The sequence below is a fragment of the Pseudorca crassidens genome, chromosome 2, assembly GCF_039906515.1.
Source record: "Pseudorca crassidens isolate mPseCra1 chromosome 2, mPseCra1.hap1, whole genome shotgun sequence".
NCBI lineage: Eukaryota > Metazoa > Chordata > Mammalia > Artiodactyla > Delphinidae > Pseudorca > Pseudorca crassidens.
Genome location: NC_090297.1, coordinates 35094312 through 35114952, shown reverse-complemented (window position 1 = coordinate 35114952; position 20641 = coordinate 35094312). Strand labels below are relative to the sequence as shown.

At 48.8% G+C, this 20641-nt stretch overlaps 1 protein-coding gene across 1 annotated transcript in view; it reads right to left on the bottom strand.

Annotated features, from left to right (window-relative positions):
• The window catches only part of CFAP57 (cilia and flagella associated protein 57), a 75188-nt gene that overhangs the window by 20381 nt on the left and 34166 nt on the right, over positions 1 to 20641 (bottom strand). The window contains exons 9-17 of the mRNA XM_067725778.1: positions 19863 to 20075; positions 18404 to 18577; positions 15526 to 15687; positions 11932 to 12087; positions 10353 to 10446; positions 9532 to 9722; positions 5783 to 5956; positions 4598 to 4756; positions 1397 to 1540 (exon numbers count right to left, since the gene is read on the bottom strand). Of these exons, the coding sequence (XP_067581879.1) occupies positions 1397 to 1540; positions 4598 to 4756; positions 5783 to 5956; positions 9532 to 9722; positions 10353 to 10446; positions 11932 to 12087; positions 15526 to 15687; positions 18404 to 18577; positions 19863 to 20075 (1467 nt within the window). The remainder of the gene's footprint in view (positions 1 to 1396; positions 1541 to 4597; positions 4757 to 5782; positions 5957 to 9531; positions 9723 to 10352; positions 10447 to 11931; positions 12088 to 15525; positions 15688 to 18403; positions 18578 to 19862; positions 20076 to 20641) is intronic.

The following is a 20641-nucleotide window of genomic DNA, read 5'->3' as shown; positions in this document are numbered from 1 at the left end:
GGGAGTAGGAGGCTGTTTTGGATAGGGTGGCAGGGAAGACCTCCTTGGAGAGGTGACACATGAGCTGAGACGTGAAAGACGCAAAGAAGCCAGTCGTGTGAAGATCTGAGAGCCTTCCGGGCGGGGGGAGCAGCGCAGCAAAGGTGCTTGTCCTTGGAACTGTCAGAAAGCCTGCAGGCTGGAGCCGGGGAAGGAGCCTGGAGATATGGCTAGAGAGGCTGGTTGAGGTGGGATCACGCAGGGCCTCTGTAAGGAGTCTGGGCTTCATTCTAGGTGGGAGGAGATACCACTGGGGGTTTGCTGTGGTCTCTATGTGGAGACCAGACTGGAGGCTGGAGTCAGGACCAGAAGAGAGATGATGTAGGCTTGGACTGGAGTGATGGCAGCAGAGGGCAAGGAGGGTTGGATCTGAGATATCGTTTGGAAATGGATCAGATAGGCATCGGTGACTTGGATATAGGAGTTAAGAGAAGGGAAGAACCGAGATGGCTTCCACACTTCTACGTTAAGCACCTGGGTGGATCGTGGTGCCACTGACTGAGAAACGGGGAAACTGGACGAGGGGGAGGTCAGGACCACGCTCGTTTAGATGAACCGTGGACCCCACTGTCAGCTGCTCACTGCCCAGTGTGGGGAGGCTGACAGGTAAACACGTCATAAGGAAATGCCCTGCGTACTGGGCAGAGGGGCCGAAGGGGAACACTTGTACCCCACTGGGCTCTCAGAAGCCCTCGTCCCTTGCTTCTGATCTCTCTCCTCTCTGCGTCCATCCTGTTTGCTTCCCAGAACACACTCTTAATTTTGCCACTCTCCTGCTCAAGAGCCTTTGATGACTTTCTACACTCCTTATCAGATGAAGTCCAAACACCATGGCCTTGCATAGGGCCCCCACCAGCATGTTTAGTCTGAGAAAAAAGTGTTGAATCCGGAGGGGTGTACTTTCTGGTGGACAGGCTGGTGGCTGAGTACACATCGCCCCCTGGTGGCTGAAGGCCCAGCAACCGTGGTCCAAATAGGTCCAAAGCCCACCCCAAGGCCCCGGGGGAAGCCAAATCCCAAAGCACTTTGCTTTTGCACCACCGAAACCCTGTTGGGCCTTCCCGTGGCTTCTTCTGCGGAGTGGATGCTGTCCACACCTTGGGAGCAGGGAGGGGCTGTGAGGAGAGCTTCCTTTCTTTTTTCTTTTCTTTTTAAAAAAATTTTTTTTTGCTGTGCTGAACGGCATACGGGATCTCAGTTCCCTGACCAAGGATCAAACCCACAGCCCCTGCAGTGGAAGCATGGGAGTCTTAACCACTGGACCGCCAGGGAAGTCCCAGGAGAGCTTTCTTTCATTCCCTCCTGGCCAGCCAGGAATGGTTGGGAAGGAGGCCAGGGGGTCCAGATGGCTTCTCACCTTTTGAATCTGTTCCTTCATCACCTTGATCTCATTCTCTCGAGGTTCTATTTGCTTCTTCAGCTCCTTTATTTTGTAGTCAAGCACAAACTTGAATTTCTCTAGTTCTTGATTTTTCTTTTTCAGATCATAGATTCGCTTCTCCTGTGCGTGAGAGGAGAGAGAAGTTGAGAGAGCTACCAGGAGGTCCTGGTACGGAATCCCTTTAGGCAAAGTGCACAAATCCTGTGACCTCCTGATTGAGGAGGCCACAGACTGCTCCCCTTGCTGGGGACACAAAGGCCGGATCCCCCACCAGAGGGAACCATTGACTTCTTGGCTTCGGTGCCAGGACTACATTCCTTCACTCACCCATTCAGACATAGGTTTTGGTCAACTGTGTTTTCCAAAGCTCACCTGGGCAGCATCTCCTGTCGTACATGCTCTTCTACAAGAGAAGAGCGTGCTTCTTCTGCTTCTCCATCAGGAGGTGGTGTCTAATTCCCTCCCCTTGCATCTGGCTGGACTTATGGTTTGCTTGTATCCAACGAATGAAACTCAAGTGATGCTGCATAGCTTCCCAGGCTAGCTTGGAAAAGGCCGAGCAGATTCCACCTGGTTCTCTTGGAACACGTGCTCTGGGAGGCCATCTGCTATGTGAAAAGTCCTCCTACACTGAGACCTCCAGGCTGCAGAGCATGTTTGGTGCTCTGTCAACAGTCCCAGCTAAGCTCAGCCTCCCAGCCATGCTGGTCAAGGGGCTGGACATGGGGATGAAGAAGCCACCTTGGAGGCTGGTCTTCCAGCCCCCTGCTGTGGGAGTCACCCAACTGAGGCCCCACTAGGACCCAGACATCGGGGACACAGACAAGCCATCCTGTTGTACCCTGTCCAAATTCCAGACCCACAAAATCTGCAAGCATAATAAAACAGTTGTTTTCCACCACTACGTTTTGGGGTAATTTGTTGCAAGGCAACTGTAGTTGGAATGTAGGTCTATCCATTACCACACATTTACTGCACAAAGATCTTTTGCCAAGGTCGGAGATTCCACATAGAAATACGCCACAGTCCCTAGCCTTACAGAGAAACACACTAGCTGGGAAAGCAGATGTGTCAACAAATGTAAACCTACACTGTGACAGGTATTGTGGAAGAGGGAGGCACATGGAAGGCGTGGTGTGTATTGAGGGTGCTGAGAACAACTTGTGTGAGTCAGGGTGGTGGTTCATGGGGACAGTGAGAGGTGAGCCTGGAGGGGAGGAGGGGAGAGAGGCAAGGGTCTTCCATGTTGGGTTAAAGAGTTGAGAATTTATCCCGGAGGCCAGAAGTTGGTAAGCTATAGCGCTCGGGCCAAATCTGACCTGCTGCCTGTTCTCATAAAGTTTTTTTTTTATACTTAAAAAAAAATTATTTATTTTCGCTGCGTTGGGTCTTTGTTGCTGCGCGCAGGCTGTTCTCTAGTTGCAGCGAGCAGGGGCTACTCTTCGTTGTGGTGGGTGGGCTTCTCATTGCGGTGGCTTCTCTTGTTGCAGAGCACGGGCTCTAGGTGCACGGGCTTCAGTAGTTGTGGCACGCGGGCTCAGTAGTTGTGGCTCATGGGCTCTACAGTGCAGGCTCAGTAGTTGTGGCGCAGGGGCTTAGTTGCTCCACGGCATGTGGGATCTTCCTGGCCCAGGCCTTGAATCTGTGTCCCCTGCATTGGCAGGCAGATTCTTAACCACTGCGCCACTAGGGAAGCCCATGTTTTCATGAAGTTTGATTGGAATGTAGCCAAGCCCATTCGTCGATGTCTTGTCTATGGCTGATTTTATGCTACTGCGGCAGAACTGAGCAACTGTGGCAGAGACCACACTGCTTGAAAATATTTACTACCTTGCCCTTTAGAGAAAAAAAAATTTTGCTGCCCCTTGCCACAGGCAGTTGGGACGTGTGAAAGAATTTTAAGTGGAAGAGTGACAATAATTACAGAGTGTGGTGGCAGGGAGCCCGGATGGGAAGTGGGAAGGAAGGCCGTTAGACCCGTTAGGAGGCTGGTGCAATTTTCTAGAGGTCTTAACCTCTTTCTTGTCAAAAACCCACTTTGAGTTGGGGGGAGCAGTAAATTGGGAGATTGGGGTTGACATAAACACACTACTATATATAAAATAGATAACTAATAAGGACCCACTGTATAGCACAGGGAACTCCACTCAATACTCTGTAAAGACCTACATGGGAAAAGAATCTAAAGAAGAGTGGAGGTAGGTATATGTATAAGTGATTCACTTTGCGGTACACCTGAAACTAATACAACTTTGTAAACTAACTCTACTCCAATAAAATTTAAATTAAAAAAAAAAACCCTTTGAGAATCTGTGGAGAGCTTTGACTCCTCCCTAAAAAACGCCCAGATACAAATGCAAACGCTCACTTGAAAAAATGATATGTGCGCACTGTCTCATTTCATCCTTATCAGAGCCCCTGAGGGCCGCATCCACAGGTGGGGAAACAAGGCTTGGATTAGTTGCCTGAGGTCCTGTGGCCAATTGCAGAGGCTGCCCTGGAACCTAGCTCACTAGGCTGAAACCTGCGTTCTCAACCACCCAGCAGTTGTGTCCAACTAAGGCAGCAATGGCAGAGGGACTGGAGAGGAGGGTGCGGAGCCTGGATTTGCTCAGGAGGAGGATATGAGATTTTGGATACGGAGGTGGTGTGCCTCACAAAATGTGATGTGTTTCTTTTAGTGTTTTGTGAGAAAGCCATCCAGAAAAATGATACCACTTTCTGGGGTATCCAGTGGTTACAGGGCCAACCACGGGGGAGTTCCTCTCTGACCAGGGGGACCACATGGGCGATGGGGTGAGTGAGTCCATGGGATGGTCACCCTGGGATGCCTGGCGCAGTGGCGAGCAGGGGCCTGGCAGTCAGCACTCAGGTTGTTACCCCAAGTCCGTCACCTATGAACTGTACGAGCCTGGGCAAGATACTTACCCCTCGGAACCAGTTTCCTGAGCTATACAACTGGGTGGCTCATGGTCCCTGGGGTTGTTGGGGGAATTGAATGGTATGTGTTTACAGCGGTTAGCCCAGTGCCAAGCACACAGTAGGCACTTCACCCCACCCCCATCAAGTTCAATAAATGGGTTCCAGGAAGGCAGGGACCCTGTCTCTTGAGCTGTGTCCTCATTGCCTGGGTCCGTCTAGGCGGGAGTTGAGGCGGGACACAGGATGTACCTTTACCTTATCCTGAATCGTCTCGTCTCTTTCCTGGATCTCCTGCTTGAGACCCAGGATGTCCTTCTCCAGGGACTTGATGACTCCTTGCAGCTTCACCTGCTCTCCCTTCAGAATCTCAGTGTCGTTGGTTCGCTCTTCAATCTCTTTCTGCAGGTTGCTGAACTAGAGGAACAAACAGCAACGACAGAGACCACCAGAGCCTGTGAACTCATCTCCATTCCTCCTGACTGCCTGTAGACTTTAAGAGCTCCCCATCAGAATTTGGGACAGTCAAGAACTTCCCAGGGGACAATTCTGTCCGACAAGATCCAGTCCCATCCCCTTATGTGAAGAAGGGCTGTCTGCCTTAAGAGGCTCCAGAGAGACCAGTTCCCCCAGCAGATCCAGAGTCTTCCATGACCACACTGACCCTGAAAGGCTGGGATCCATGCCCCATCGAGGTTGCAGAGGTTGGGCCCTAACTGATGAGCCATCTTAGTCATGTCCAAGAAGGGAAGATGTGATTGTCCCCTGGATTGACTAGTAGTGTGATTTCTAATAGGAAAGAACATGAGCTTGCTTTGAACTTGGCTTCTCTTAGGCTAAACGTTTCGGGGCAACTGGTAATTCTATAAGGATCTATGAATTGAATGCCTCCTCACCCAGCCATCAGTGACTACAAACATCTCCCCTGCCTTATAACCTAAGCATCCTATACTCCCAATCTTTCTCCCGCCCACAGAGTCTGAACAGGAGCACCCCTGAATCCCTGCACTGAGAGCCTGAGGACACCTCCAGGTGAAAACTTTATCTATCTCACCTCCAAAGACCGCATTTCCACTTTAAATATTTAGCTCTGAAAACTCTAAATCCCACTTGCCAATAAATGAAAGCCCAGGGTGTCCACCAGTGTCATGGTGAACCTCACCGTCCCTGCAAACAGGAAAGAGGAGGGGGAGCCCCGATGGTTACCCCGTCAGACGATGTGGTAAGGATCTGTCTGCCTGTCTGGGCAGGGGGAACCCTCACACCAGCCAGTGCTGTTTTCCTAACCCGCTTGCTGGAGATGAGGACATTCAGATGGGATCTTGCCAGGTCATCCCGGGGCAGAGCCGCCATCAGCCGGCTCCGTGTCCGTCTACCCACCCCATGCTTTCTCTGTAGTGAGGCCCTGGTCTGCCCCCAGGCCTCTCGGGAACAGCCTGGTACCTTCTTCCTCATGATGCCCGTTTCTCCTTTGAGCCGCAGGTTTGACTCCTTTTCATCCCGAAGCTTCTTCTCATACTTGGTTTTGATATCTTGGATCTCACGGTCTTCATCTTCTTCAATCTGCTTCTTGGTCTCTTCAAACTCGCGCAGCTGCTGCCTGACATCTTCCTGTGCCTGGCTCGGAGAGAGGGAGAGTGTGTGCCCAGGGAAGAGGGGACACGCGGCACCCTTGTGCTCAGAGGGCCTGGGACGAGGTGAACATACAAGGCCTATCATGGGGATGGGAGACCGAGTGTTAGTACAGGAGTGGAAACCAAGGCCATGGGTCCCTTGACCCTTCCACTTTCTTTCTGTCCTTCTGTTTGTCCCCCTTTCCCTACCAGATCAGGCCTTGGGCTCTATAACTTCAACCACTGTCCCACCAACATCCCCCAACCCTGTTCCACCTCTGGTCTTCTTCACACTGACACCAGCCCCCTTCTATCTTTCCCTCATTAAACTTGTGACGCTTGTAACTTTATATTTATTTGTGGAATTACTTGATTGTCTCTCCCATTAGATGTAAGCTCCTCGAGGGCAAAAACCCAGTCTATCACGCCCACCAGGAGTTCCCAGTGTACAACGCACACTGACACACAGTAGGTACTCAATAAATATCTGAATGAATGAGTGAAGCTTTAATTCCACCCTCCCCCTCCTTAATCCAACCAATCCCGTCCTTTTCACCTCTTGAATCCATCCACTTTATGCCTCTGCCACTGCCCAGGCCCCTGTCATCTCTTGCCTGGACTGTTGTCAGCCTCCTAGCCAGCCTCCTGCCTCTGGTCATGCTTCCCTCCAGTCGGATCTCATTCTCTAGTCGAGGGGAGCTTTCTAAACCACACACCTGGTCATGCCAACCCCCACTTGCAAGCCTTCTCTGGCTCACCCTTGTCCTCATGGTAGAGTCCAGACTCTTGAAACGGGTCCACAGGCTCTCAGGAGGCAGTTCCAGTGCATCTCCCTGGCCTCAGCCATCACTCCCACCCCAGGCTCTCTCCAGTGTGAACTAACTTCAGTTCCCGCAGTGTGCATGGTCCTCAGCTGCTGAGCCTGGATACCCGCTGTCCCTCTGACTCCAGCGTCTTCCCGTGGCTCTCTCCTATTCTTCCTCCGGCTCTCGGTTCAGCTATCATTTCCCGTGTGAATACTGTACGTCCCCCATCACTTTACATTATATTGTAAATGCCTGTTTGACATAGAGGCTCCTTGACGGCAGGGCCACATCTGCACCCACTGCAGTGAACACCCAGCACATATCTGGTACATGTCGGTGCTGAATGAGGAAAAGCCTAGAGCCCAGATGCTGGGAAAACGAGCTCTGCCTGGTGGAGTTTGGGGAGTGACTGGGGCAGGGCTCCTCCTTGCTCACTGCTGCCCAGGGGTGGACATTTACATCACGGTAGAGTCAATGGCTTTCTTCTCACACTGACCCTGGTATTCTCCCAGGCTGCATGTACCATCCCTGGACTGAGTGTTTTGGAGGTTGAGTGAGACAAGGTGGTTTTAAAACTGGGCTCAGTGGCCTCCTGAGAAAGGCTTCTCTTTGCCCATCGCGTCACCAGACCCTTGCTGGACAGAAGCCTGGCCAGGGCGGCTCCGACTGCAGCCTAGAGGGGCCCGCAAGCCCCTGCTCTTGGTCTGGGAGATGTTGCTAAAAAGTAGAAGCAGCCTAGCCGGTAGTAAGATGGCACTCGGGACGAATCTCCCTAGGAAGGTTCTGAGTTGAAATCTTACTGACTCAAAAGAAGAAAAGCCTTGTCATCACTGTGGGAGGAAGGCTGGCCTCTCTCCCCTCTGGGAGGATCGATCCATTCACCCTAAAATCAGAGCCCAGCAAACCACGATGTTGCTGTGTAAGCCACATGGGCGAAAGGGGCCCGGGGGTCCTGAGAACGCAGAGGAGGGATGCTTAGCCCTGTGGGAGGGAAGGGTTAGGGAGGAATCGTCAAGGAGTTAGCTCTTGTCCTGAGTCCCTGAGGGGGCAAACAAGTGCCTAGATGAAGAGGCATCATCCTGAGCAGGGGCTCAGAGGTTGTGCAGGAAACTCCCAGAGGCTCCACATCACTGGACAGGGGCAGCTGGAAATGGGGCTGGGGAGGTGGGCAGGGCAGCGAAGGAACATTCCTCACGCCGTGGAACTGGAAGCAGGCCGGGCTCAGGTGCGGGTGGAATCTCTTAGCTCCCCCTCTGCTATCAGAGCTCAGCCTCTACCAGGTCTGCGGGACCTCCACCCTCTACTTCTCATCACCTATATATCCCCCACTGCCTGGTCACCCTCCCTGTTCACCGAAGACTTCTGGATGTCAACTCACCGTCTTCCCTGCCATCACCAGGCTGGTTACAGAGGATCCTAGAACGTCTCCTGGTGCTTTGCCCCTTATCTTCCCGCACCCACTCTCAGGTCCACCCCCTGGAATGGTGCCGCTTCTGAAGTCTTAAAATACAGGCCCTGCTCTCTGAGCACAGGTGACTTCTCTGTTGGGTCCCAGGTGCACCATCCCAGCTCTCAACCTCATCACGTCCCCTCGCCTGGTCGTGGTTCCTCCACTGACTCTTGGTGCCTTGCTGACCCTCTCTGGCCTGGACCCCGTGGCAGGTCACCAGCCAACCTTTATTTTCACCACCCAGAGAAGCCCCAGCTCTGGCTCAGGGCGGCTCCAGGCCTTCCTCTCTCACACACCTATTTGCTGAGCCCTGCTGTGGAATAGCGCAGGGCCTGCTGGGTGAACGCCGCCAGAATTCGCCTCTCAGACCTCAGCTGCGCCTTCAGCTACAGACCTGCCCGCCCCCTTCTTAGTCACTCCCTTCCTCATTCCCTTCAAAAATCACTCCATACTTTCGTGACTCTCCTGCCCTCTCACTGTCAGCGACAACGTCTGCCAGAATTTCGTGCCAAAAAGGACACCATCTGGCCTCTCTCATTTTTCCCTTCATCTTGAGAAACGAGATATTTTGGCAACCCAACTGCTTGAATATTCTATGACTTTGCCCTGCCTGTATGTTCTTAACCTCCTGCATTTCCCAGTCTCCTGGTTAATTCCAGCTTCCAAGCCTCCTGGATCTCGGTAGCTCCTGCCAGCCTTTCCAGACCTTGCAGGCCAGGGTGGGTGCTGTGTCTGCATTCCCCACTGTCCCGTCTACACCCTGATGAATATCAGCCTGTGTGACCGCCTTTCTCACCCACTGAGAACCTGGCCCCATGTTTCACTTCGCTTCACCACCCAGCACTCAGGCTGGTAAACCAATAAGACACAGTCTGTGTTTGTTGAGTCAGCGCAGGAATGATTTCACTGGCTTACAATGTCTTGCAAGACATAAGAAGTTACGAAGGGGTTTCAGGCAACCACCTTTCCCATGGTTCAGGTCCCTGTTCCTCTCCAGTTCTAGAGGCTTCTTCTAGAAAGCTCTCCCCAGTGCTTAAGGCTCGAAGGTACAGTTAGGAGAGAACAATAGTTATGAACTTAGTCTATCCAAGGAACTTTACTTTCAAAAGCTGAGCACCTCCCAGCTCAGGGAGTCCCTTGGCTGCCAGGGAAACAAACATATAAACAGCACAAAACAAGGCCAAACGAAACACACTCGGAAAGGAAGGTGGGGAAGGAAATGGAGGTCAAGCGAGGCTTCCCACAGCTCTCTGGACTGTTCCCAGGCCAGGCCTGCAGGATGGCACCATGACAGGGAGGCACAGCTCTGCTTCCTGCGAGTACCTCTTCCAGGAGGGTGATTTTCTCCTGCAGTTTGGCCTCGTAAAACTCAGTCAGCTCCTCCAGGGCCTGGCTCTTGGTCTCATCGTTATCCCGAAGCTGTTTCTCATACTCTTCCTGCATCCTCTGGGACTTGAGCTGCAACTCCTGGTACTTCTCATATTCTAGAAGCAACTTTTGGTTGTTGCAACATTCTGGAGAGAAGCAAGGAAGGTTATTTCAGGAGGGACAGTAGCATCAGCCTCAGGGACACCCAGGGGAGCCTTGGGTGCTTTTCCAGCCTTGGGCCCCCTTCCAGCACCAGCTAGAGCTCCTGCCTCCACAGGCGAGATACAAATGCACACCTGTCTTCCTCACGGGCCCCCCACGCCATCGTTTTGTCTGGCAGCCCGATTTCCTCCCTTCACCATCTAGGCGGAAAGGTTTCCAGGAAAGTGCAGAGGGGTATTTGTGGGTTCAGGGCCAAGAAGACTGCCCTGAGTGTGCAAAACGGGTACTAGTACCCCCATTTTATGGGACAGTAAACTGAGGCTTGGTGAGCTTAGGTGATTCCCAAGAGCACCCAGCAAGTCCAGGTGAATATGGGACCCAAGGCAGCCTATCAGGCTCCAAACCCACACTTTTCCTACCTCCTACTGGCATGCAGTAGGTGTTTAATTTGTGTTTAATCAATGAGTAAATACACAGGAGCAAAAACCATGGTGAGTTCCAGGGGATAAATGTACGCTGTTTATAGACTGGGGCTTCTGCTGAATCTGGAGGACTCTCAGACTTTGCTCCCAGTCAACTGCCCTCTGCCCAGTGGCCTCCACTGATGGCCTCACCCAAGTCCTGCAGTTCCCGGCTCTGTTTTTCCAGGAGGTCTTCCATGCGTTCACGATGGAGTGCATCCTGCTTTTCTTTTTCTGCTCTTAAAACCTAAGACACAGAGTAAAATGCTCTCATTTCTACACATCTGCTGAAAGCACCACCATGAGAGGCACCAATTGTACAAGTGAGAGCCTCCTTCACTCACACACATTTCCCAAGCCCTTACTTTGCACCAAGCACTGTTCTACAAGCAACATGCAAGTTATCCCTTTTATTTGCATTATATTCTGCTGTGAAAATTCTATACTATCTCTATTTAGATCCTTCTACGAAATGAATCTTGTCAATGATGAGTTCAGTTTTGGACATGCACCAAATGGATTTCTGGGTGGAAAAGGTAAGGACTGATTTGAATTCTCTGTTGTCAGCACATTGCTCTCAAGGAAATCCTTGGCTATGTTAATGTATCAGCTTCTAAGAAAGTGTTTTCTTTAATGGAGCAGGAAAGCTCTTTGCAGGAAGGGGAGGTATCTAACTTTGTGCTCAGATTACAGAAGGCACCAATGTTTGTCGATTAAATGAATGAAATAATAAAATTAACTGCCAGGGTGTTTTTAGACCCATGGAGATAACATAAGAGAACAAATATCACTTGAGCAAAAAACTGGCTGTTCTGGTGAAGGGCCAGGCAGATTTGTACAGAACAGAGAAATCATTCTGGGAGAGTCCTGGACCATCTTTAACTACAGGAAGGCCATTTAGACTATATATTTTTTAAATTAATAATTAATTATTTTATTTTTTGTCTGCGTTGGGTCTTCGTTGCTGCGCATGGGCTTTCTCTAGTTGCAACGAGCGGGGGTTACTCTTTGTGGTGCGCGGGCTTCTCATTGTGGTGGCTTCTCTTTGTTGCAGAGCACAGGCTCTAGGCACACAGGCTTCAGTAGTTGTGGCATGCGGGCTCTGTAGCTGTGGCCTGCGGGCTCTAGAGCGCAGGCTCAGTAGTTGTGGTGCACAGGCTTAGTTGCTCCGAGGCATGTGGGATCTTCCCGGACCAGGGTTCAAACCCGTGTCCCCTGCATTGGCAGGCGGATTCTCAACCACTGCGCCACCAGGGAAGCCAATTTAGACTAATTTTATTTAACCTACTGATAATTCTGAGGTCAATATCCTGCTAGCTCTTCTCTTTCCATACTTTATTTTTCTTGTTACTTTTCATTTTGCTTTTAAATAAGTTTCTCTTGACCACAAAGGTAATATATTCTCATGGTGGAGAATTTGGAAATTATAGAACAGCATAAAGAACAAAATTTAAACGATCCACAATCCCAGCTTCCAGAGATAATCACACTGCTAGCTATTCTCTTAAAAATCGTTCTATGTGTATTTATTTTACATCATTAATAGCATTCACTATAGAGAGTTCTATATTCTGCTTTTTTTCCCACTTAGCACTTTGTTGTAAGCATTTCTGATGTTATCAACTATGCTTTAAAATCGCACATTATCATATGTCTTATTGTTTGAGTGTGTGTCAGTTGTCTTGAGTGAGCAGGAAATTTCTTGTTATTCGCCGTTGTTGGTTCAACAGACCTGGTTTTTCATTTCCAAGGACTCCATTTCCTGGAGGAACTTGTCTGTTAGTTCCTTAACCTTCTCAGAATAGTTCATATCCTTTAGTCGAAGTTGATACTCATTCTCCATTCTTAACTCTTCCACACGAGTCTTCAGCTCCAACATAACCTGAACCTTTGGGAGAAGGACACAGAATCAACAACAATCACAGTGCGGGTGAATCAGACTATTTAAACCCGTGGCCTTGAGCTCTCTGAGACCTACAGCTCTGCTCAGGCTCCAACGCATGTGTCATCTTTCTGCACAAGGCACACAGACCAGACACTAGGAGAAATAGGAGCTTCTTCCTCTACCCTCAAAACGTGTGATCAGTGAGCTCCACTGTGCAACAGGCAGCATGCTAATAACTCACATCTCCTTCGGCTATGCTTAGATGTCACCTCAGTGAGGTCTACACAGACCACATGACTTAATCCTGCTTCCTTCCCCTTCCCATTCCCGGCACCTCTGACTCCCCCCATCCCCTTACTCTGCTCTACTTTTTTATTATTCCCTTAAATCTTGGCACTTTTAAATGTTACTTATTATTTTAGGGTCTTTTGTTTTCATCCCCCACTAGAATTTAATCTCCAAGAAGGCTGAGATCTCTGTTGGTTTTGTATGCTGATGTACCCCAAGTACCTAGAACGGTGCCGGACACAGAGTAGGCACTCGAAAAATATTTGTTGAATCATGATTCCTGACCCCATGGAACTTACAGTCTACTGAGACAGCCAAGGAGACATAACATTACCATTTGTGGTAAGTGCCCAAAGCCAGGGAGTGTGCACGCAGGCTAGGGTAGAGAAGGACTGAAGGCGGATGCATTGGTTTGGGGGTCTGCATAGTTCAGGTGGGGGACGGTAAGGGCCTGACCAGAGGTGGGGAGCAGAGCAGAAGGGAAAGATTCCAGAGAAAGAGATTTTAGGGAACGTGGTGCCTGATGGGTTGTGGGGTGAAGTGAGAGGACTGTGGATGGAGACCGTCTCCCCGGCCCAGACAATTCCCTGAGGGTTGCATTGGCCTGTCTTGCTTCACTGCTTTATCCTGGGAGCCCAGCACAGGACCCGCACTAAACAAATACGTATCAGATGAATACATGGCCCTGGGGGCCCGCCGCGGACAAGTGGGACACATTTTGGTGGGAATGACCTGGTTCTGACATGTTGCATTGGAGGCACCTGCTCATTGCCCTTCTCCATCCTTCTCCACATTGCTGCTACACAGCAGTCTCTTCAGACACAAATCTACTGAGTCATCCCCTAACTTAGATCATCAGTGGGGCCTTAGGAAGCATTTCCAAAGTCTAAAACATGGTGTAAAAGGCCCCTCACTATCTCTCTGTTTCACCTCCAACGCTTCTCTCCGGCATCCCCTCTACTCTCCAGCCCCACCAGCTAGGAGCATCCTCCCCAGAGCATCCCCCCTCGTCCGTTTGCACACACTCATTCCTCGGGGTGGAAGGCCCTTTGCAACTTGTTTTGGAGGCTCCATTCAAGGCTCACTTCCCCTGGCACCAGCTGGCCTGGGTCAGGGTCCCTTCCCTGTGTTCCCACAGCACAGTTCCTTCATAACACTCATTACACACTTGGTTCCCTTTTAAAATTTTACCTATACTTCTTCCCATGATATAAGCTCCAGGACCATCTATGTCTTTCATTTCTGTAATCCCAGACCTAGTACAGTGTCTGGTACATAGCACATCTTTCTGCAAATACTAGTTAGGTGCATGAATAAATGAATGACTGAATGAGTGGGTAAATCACGATAGTTACATAGAATGTCATAGAATGTAAAGAAAAAGAGAGAGCTGGGAATTCTGGGCAATGTGGCTTTCAAGGCCAGTTGAAGGAAGAGCCAGGAAGGGAGCTGGGGAGGAATAGTCCGAGAGGCACACAGGCAATGATGTGGTGTGGTCTCCTGGAGCCCGAGAGAGAAGGGAATTTCAAGAAGTGAGCAGAACATACACTAGTCACTTCCAGCTTGGCAGCCGTGCTGTCAGGCCTAGCTGGGGGCTGGGGGCTGAGGTCAGGAGTCAGTCCAGACACCTCAGGCTTTTGGTGCAGCCTGGTGTCTCCTACTTGGTGTCTTCCCCTCCCCTCTGAGAAGAAGAGAGAAAATAGAGAAGGAAGAGGAGGAGACACATTTGCCTGCAGGAAGTCAGACTCTTAACTCTCACAGCCTCTTCCTCAGCCTTTCCTCCCACTTCCCTTTCCTGCAGAAAGTTCCAGGGAGCTCTAGGAGGGCTCTCCAGCCATCGCCAGGGGCCTATCATCCTGCTCTGGGGCCATTGTGGTCCTGTTGGTTTCGCTTGTCTCTGTCCCTCACTTGGAGTTTTTTTTTTTGCGGTACGTGGGCCTCTCACTGTTGTGGCCTCTCCCGTTGCGGAGCACAGGCTCCAGATGCACAGGCTCAGCGGCCATGGCTCACGGGCCCAGCCGCTCCGCGGCATGTGGGATCTTCCCGGACCGGGGCACGAACCCGTGTCCCCTGCATCGGCAGGCGGACCCTCAACCACTGCGCCACCGGGGAAACCCCTCTGTCCCTCACTTGACTGTGAGTTTCCTGATCACAGGGCCCATCCTGTCTTCTCCCACATGCATCCACAGTGACCAGCAAACAGTAGGTACTCAATGAATGCACTTTAAACTCTGGCTGAACAGCAGTGAGCTCGCAGCTGTGCACCCTCTGTGAGCCCCGTGAGGTTACCACCCAGTCGGTTTCTCCCTCGGGGAGTGCAGCACTCAGAGCGCTCAAGACACATCTTAACGGACTGTTAGCTGCATCAACAGGAGGGAAGGTGCTCTGCGGTCACGATTAGGAGAGCACGCTCCAGATGAAGTCTGGATTGGAACTCTGGGCCTACTCCTAATTAGCTCAGTGACTTTGGACACGTCACCCAACCTCTCCAAAACCATTTTTTGAAACGTGGGGAAAACAACAGTATCTTCTCCATAGAGATATTGGGAGATTTAAATGAGAAAATACTTATAGAGTAATTATCACAGTGTCTGCTTCATGGCTAACCTAAAAAAATTTGGTGATTGGTTATTATTACTGTTATTGTTTTATTATTGAGAGGAGTGGGTTTCAGGACTGTTTTATAAATATCTTTGTTTTCTTTTTAAAGAAGTTTCCAGATACCAGCAGTTATTAAGTTTCACAGATACAACTGGAATATACAAGTTTGTCACTTTAATTTTGTAAATATTTATCGGAAATATTTATGTAAATATTTATTTACGCCTTGCGCGAGCTGGAAACTGCTGGTCATACAAGTAAATTATATGTCGTGGTTCCTGCCCTCAAAGAGTAGGAGAGGAAAGATAGGTCACAGGCTAGAAGTAGAGCTCAGCGTAAGTCAAGACGATCACGTGGCAGAAGGACAGGTGGGGTGGGGAGGACACAGAATGCAGCGGTGGTGGTGTGGGCGAGCATGTACAGGGAGCTGTGGGGGTCTGTGCTGGGCACAGGGGAAGCCGGGCTAGAGAAGGGCTCTATGCCAGTCCCAGGACTTTGGATGCAGCCTGGTACGGAATTTCCGTGTCCCTCTTCACTAGATCCAATTCTTACCTTCTCTTCCATGTCCGTCTTGGTAACCAGCACCTCTTCAGCAAAGCCCACCTCCCTCTGTCGCCTGATTCCCGGACCATCCTTATCAAAGACCTTCCAGGTGAACAGGCAGCCATCCTCGGCGACGCTCAGCAGGAACTGGTCATCAAAGGTGAGCGACATCTGAGGAGACAGAGCATGGACAGGAGGCTTTCGCAGGCTGTGGAGAGCAGGACTGAGCCAGCTGTTGTGCAAGCCCTCCCTCCGTGCCAGCCTGGGTACAGCCTCCTGGGGAGGAAGACTCTATCTTAGAAAAGACATGAGACAAGAACCGTCACGGGCTTCTGGGAATGAATAAAAGAATAAGACTATATATATGTTCTCTGTGGATTTGGAATCGTTAGAGTCAATTATTATGTACACTATATAAGAACTCTCAAAACTTAGCAGTAAAAAACCCCGATAATCCAACTAGAAAGTGGGCAAAAGACACAGAGACATTTCACTGGAGAAGTTATACAAATGGCAAATAAGCACATGAAAAGATGTTCCACATTACTAGCCATTAGGGAAATGTGAATTAAGACTATGATGAGATGTCACTATACACCTATTAGAACAGCTAAAATAAAAAATAGTGATAATACCAAATGCTGGCAATGATGCAGAGAAACTGGATCTCTCAAGCATTGCTGGTAGGAATGGAAAACAGCTTGGTAGTTTCTTAAAAAACTAAATGAACACACTTGCAATATATGATCCAGCAACAGTATTCCTGGGCATTTACCCCAGAGAAATGAAAACATGTCAACATAAAAGCCAGTACATAATTGTTCATAGCAGTTTTATTTGTAATAGCCCAAAACTGGGGGAAAAAAAATCAAATATCCCACAAGAGATAGATGGTTAAACAAATCATGGTACATCCTTACCATGGAATTCTACTCAGCAAAAATGGAATAAAGTATTGATACATGAAATAACTTGCATGGAGCTCAGGGTATTATGCTGAGTGAAAAAAGCTCCTCTCGGGGCTTCCCTGGTGGCATAGTGGTTGAGAGTCCGCCTGCCGATGCAGGGGACACGGGTTCGTGCCCCGGTCCGGGAAGATCCCACATGCCGCGGAGCAGCACGGCCCGTGAGCCATGGCCGCTGAGCCTGCGCGTCCGGAGCCTGTGCTCCGCAACGGGAGAGGCCACAACAGTGAGAGGCCAGCGTACCGCCAAAAAAAAAAAAAAAAAAAAAGCTCCTCTCAAATGGTCACATACTGTATGATTATTTATATAAAATTCTCAAGATGTCAAAATTATAGAAATGGAAAGCAAATTAGTGGTTGCTGAGGACTAGGTATGGTGTTGGGTGACTATGAAGGGTAGCACGAGGAAGCTGCTGTGGCGCAGGAATAGTTCTGTGTCTTGCGTGCAGTGGTGGTTACACACATTTATGCATCTATGTGAAAAAATGATACAGAACCCCACACATGATGTACCAGTGTCAGTTTTCTGGTCTGACACTGTACAGTAGTTACATTAGATGTAACTATTGGGGGAAATTGGGTGAAGGGCACACAGGACCTTGATGCTATCTTACAGATTTCCTACGAATCTATAATTACTTCAAAATAAAAAGTGAAAAGTAAAGAATCAACTATGGAAACTGTCCTCTCACAGTCACCAATATGTGTCAAGAACCTTAAAAATGGCAATGCTCTTTCGCTCAGGATTCGCTCTCTGCCTAGGCATTTAGCCTTAGAAAATAATCAGAGATGCTCAGAGAAATCTATAGGCTAGGATATTCATAAGTTCATGATAATTTAAATGCCCAGTTGTAAGAGAAGAGTTAAATAAGTTACGTTCCATCATTGTGATAGGATATTTGAATAGCTACTAAAATCATGCTTTTGAGGAATATTTAATCATACAAAAAATGCTTACAAGAGCATAAATTTAAAAAAAGCAGCCTACAAGAGCATACGTACAGTATGGTCTTAATTTATTTAAAGCATATGCACAAAAAAGTAGAAGAAAATGCATCACTATATTAATGATAATGCTATTATGAGGATTTTTATTCCTAAAATAAACATGTATTGCTTTTATAATCAGAAAAGTAAACATCTTATCCACAAAACTTAGTAGCTCTGAAGCAAAAGGGGGGAATATGTGATAGTAATTTACTTTGGACCCAAGACTCATGCTCAGTATAGGAATGTTCCAGTTTATAATGAAAAAGCCTTTCCTAGTAAAGATGGTGTCTGCAGGCAAGCCGGTATAGAGTTTGGGACATAATTCAAAACCTCAGGTGTTGGTACTGTTCAGTTGGGGATAAGAGAGGCGAGGAGGGAGAGAAAACATATTTTCCCAGTGCCTGTTCTTCAGGAGCCCATGTGTACATAGACACTGCTTTTTTACAAGGGGGAATGGAAGGACAATTTACAAATGTGTGCTCATGCTACGACCCCCAGGGACCGGTGGGGGCTCATCTCCTGGGTCCTGACTCCTTTTAGTCCAGAGTGACTCTGGAGGGCGAGGAGATCTGTGAGCCTTTAGTAGCCAACACTCGGCAGCTGGGACATGAGGGCACTGGCTGTGGTCAGGGCGCCTATAACATCTCTCGAATGGCCCATAATTATGCGAAATATTATGATGAACAATCTTGTACCTCAATCTTTAGGTACATCTCTGATTACCTCCTAGAACAAATTCCTGGGAGTAGTTTAAACAAAGAGTATTAAGAGCCAATAAATGTTTATTGAACATTTGGCTGGAGGAATAAATAAAGGGAGAGAAAAGATGCTGGGAGATTGAAGGGATAAAGGTGGTATGTGGAGGGCAGGACCAGGTGGATCTATTGAGAGCTGGATCTGGGACTGGGCCCTAGGGGAGACGGTTGCCCTCACCTTGGTGATAGGACCGCAATGGGCCTGGTACTCGTTGAATTGTTTCTGCAGAGGCAGCGGGTACTTCATTGCACGAATGGTTCCCACCGAGGTGCCCACAAACAACATGTGCCCGGAATGGGAGGTGACGATGGCTGTGTAGGTTACACCAAATGCTGACATCTCTCGAAGGACCTGGAACACAGCCAGCTCTGTTCAGGGTGAGGGGCTGAGCCGTGTACCCACTGTCCCCACGTCATTCTCCTCCTTGCTTCTAATAGCAACATTAGGGCAAGTTCTGGATTTTAAAATGTGTTTTTTCCATTTGTTTTAGCATCTGGCATACCGTCCAGCACATAAGGGGCACAAACTAAATACTTCTTGGCTGCGTGACCGATGAGTAAGCAGCTCAAGGAGTTAGGAATCATACTAAAAAAGGGAAACCTTCATAAAGCATGTGCCAAGCAGTGTTCTATGGCTTTTACAGGTTGTAACTCATCCAATCCTCACAAAAACCCTTTAAAGACGGTGAAACAGTCACAGAGATACTAGGGAAGTTGCCTCAACTCAACCACCTCTTAGGTAGCAGTCAGGCTCCCAGGACTATGCTCTTGACTGCTATTCTAACCATGTATCTCAAACTAAGAATGGGATGTGGATCATCAATTTATTTAGCAAACATTTATTAATGTCCATTATATACACAAAAAACTATTCTATCAGGGAATTCATTCCTTACTTTGCTCTTTAATTCACTCATCAACCCACCCACCCATCTAGCCACCAAATATTTACTGAATGTGTGCTGTGGGCCATGCACTGTGCTAGCTAGTAGGGATACCAAGAGGTGTGAACCATGGCCCTGACCTAAAGGAGCTTTGTCCTGGTGCAGCACTGTGGAAGCCACCACAGAGTCAGGACCAAGCTACTTGGGGGCACACTGGAGAGACACCCTACTCTCAGCTGGGCTTGTGGAGAAGGACACAGCCACAGTTGCAGGAAGTGTCTTTGCTGAGCTCTTCTCTCCTCCCTCAACTATTTGGAGCCAACGTGCTAATTCTAAAATTTCAGAGTAGTTTGGGGATTTCCAAACAAATATGGTAGCAAGCTTAGGTGATAGCAATAACTAGAGCTCTGTTTTTACCCCACGAAAGCATGTGCAGATCAAGGGTTAGAGCACAGTTTAGAGATGCTGCTGACCTCCATCCCTGGAGGGTAGGAGAGAAGTTACAGACAGCAAGCAAAGTAGAAATGGAAAAGGGCCTCACAATTTAACCCAGTCAGTTGGACACTGGGCAGGAAATTCCAGGAGTAACAATTACTGAGCTAACCCTATAGGAATGAGGAGCCAGGTGTTATCCCATGAAGAAGGGACGCTGTTCTCACAGGCGCCCTTTCCATCCCTTTCTGCTGTAAACACAGGAGGCTGTCTTCTGCAAATCAGGGCAGCAGCCCAGAGGAGGGACAGGGGCTGACTTACTGAAGAATCTGCTATCTCCTTGAGAGTCTGGTCTGATCCAACAGCAAAGATGATTTTGCCATCAGGGGAGATGGCAACACAGTTGTAACTGCAGGACTTGAGCACACATTCTGTCTCTCTCTTTCCTGTGGACAGATTCCATTCATATACAGCACCATCTGTGCCACAAGAAATCAGTTTGCTATCATCTGTATTCCATGCAATTGAACGAATCTATGGGGGATGAAGACATACCCAATTAGGAGTGTACACACACACACACACACACACACACACACACGCCTTTCACGGAAAGGAGGATAACTTTTTAAAAAATTTTTTTGAATTATTATTTTTAACATCTTTATTGGAGTATAATTGCTTTACAATGGTATGTTAGTTTCTGCTGTATAACAAAGTGAATCAGTTATACATATACATATGTTCCCATATCTCTTCCCTCTTGCGTCTCCCTCCCTCCCACCCTCCCTATCCCACCCCTCCAGGCGGTCACAAAGCACCGAGCTGATATCCCTGTGCTATGCGGCTGCTTCCCACTAGCTATCTACCTTACATTTGGTAGTGTATATATGTCCATGCCTCTCTTGCGCTTTGTCACATCTTACCCTTCCCCCTCCCCATATCCTCAAGTCCATTCTCTAGTAGGTCTGTATTCCTGTCTTACCCCTAGGTTCTTCATGACATTTTTTTTTTTAATTCCATATATATGTGTTAGCATACGGTATTTATCTTTCTCTTTCTGACTTACTTCACTCTGTATGACAGACTCTAGATCTATC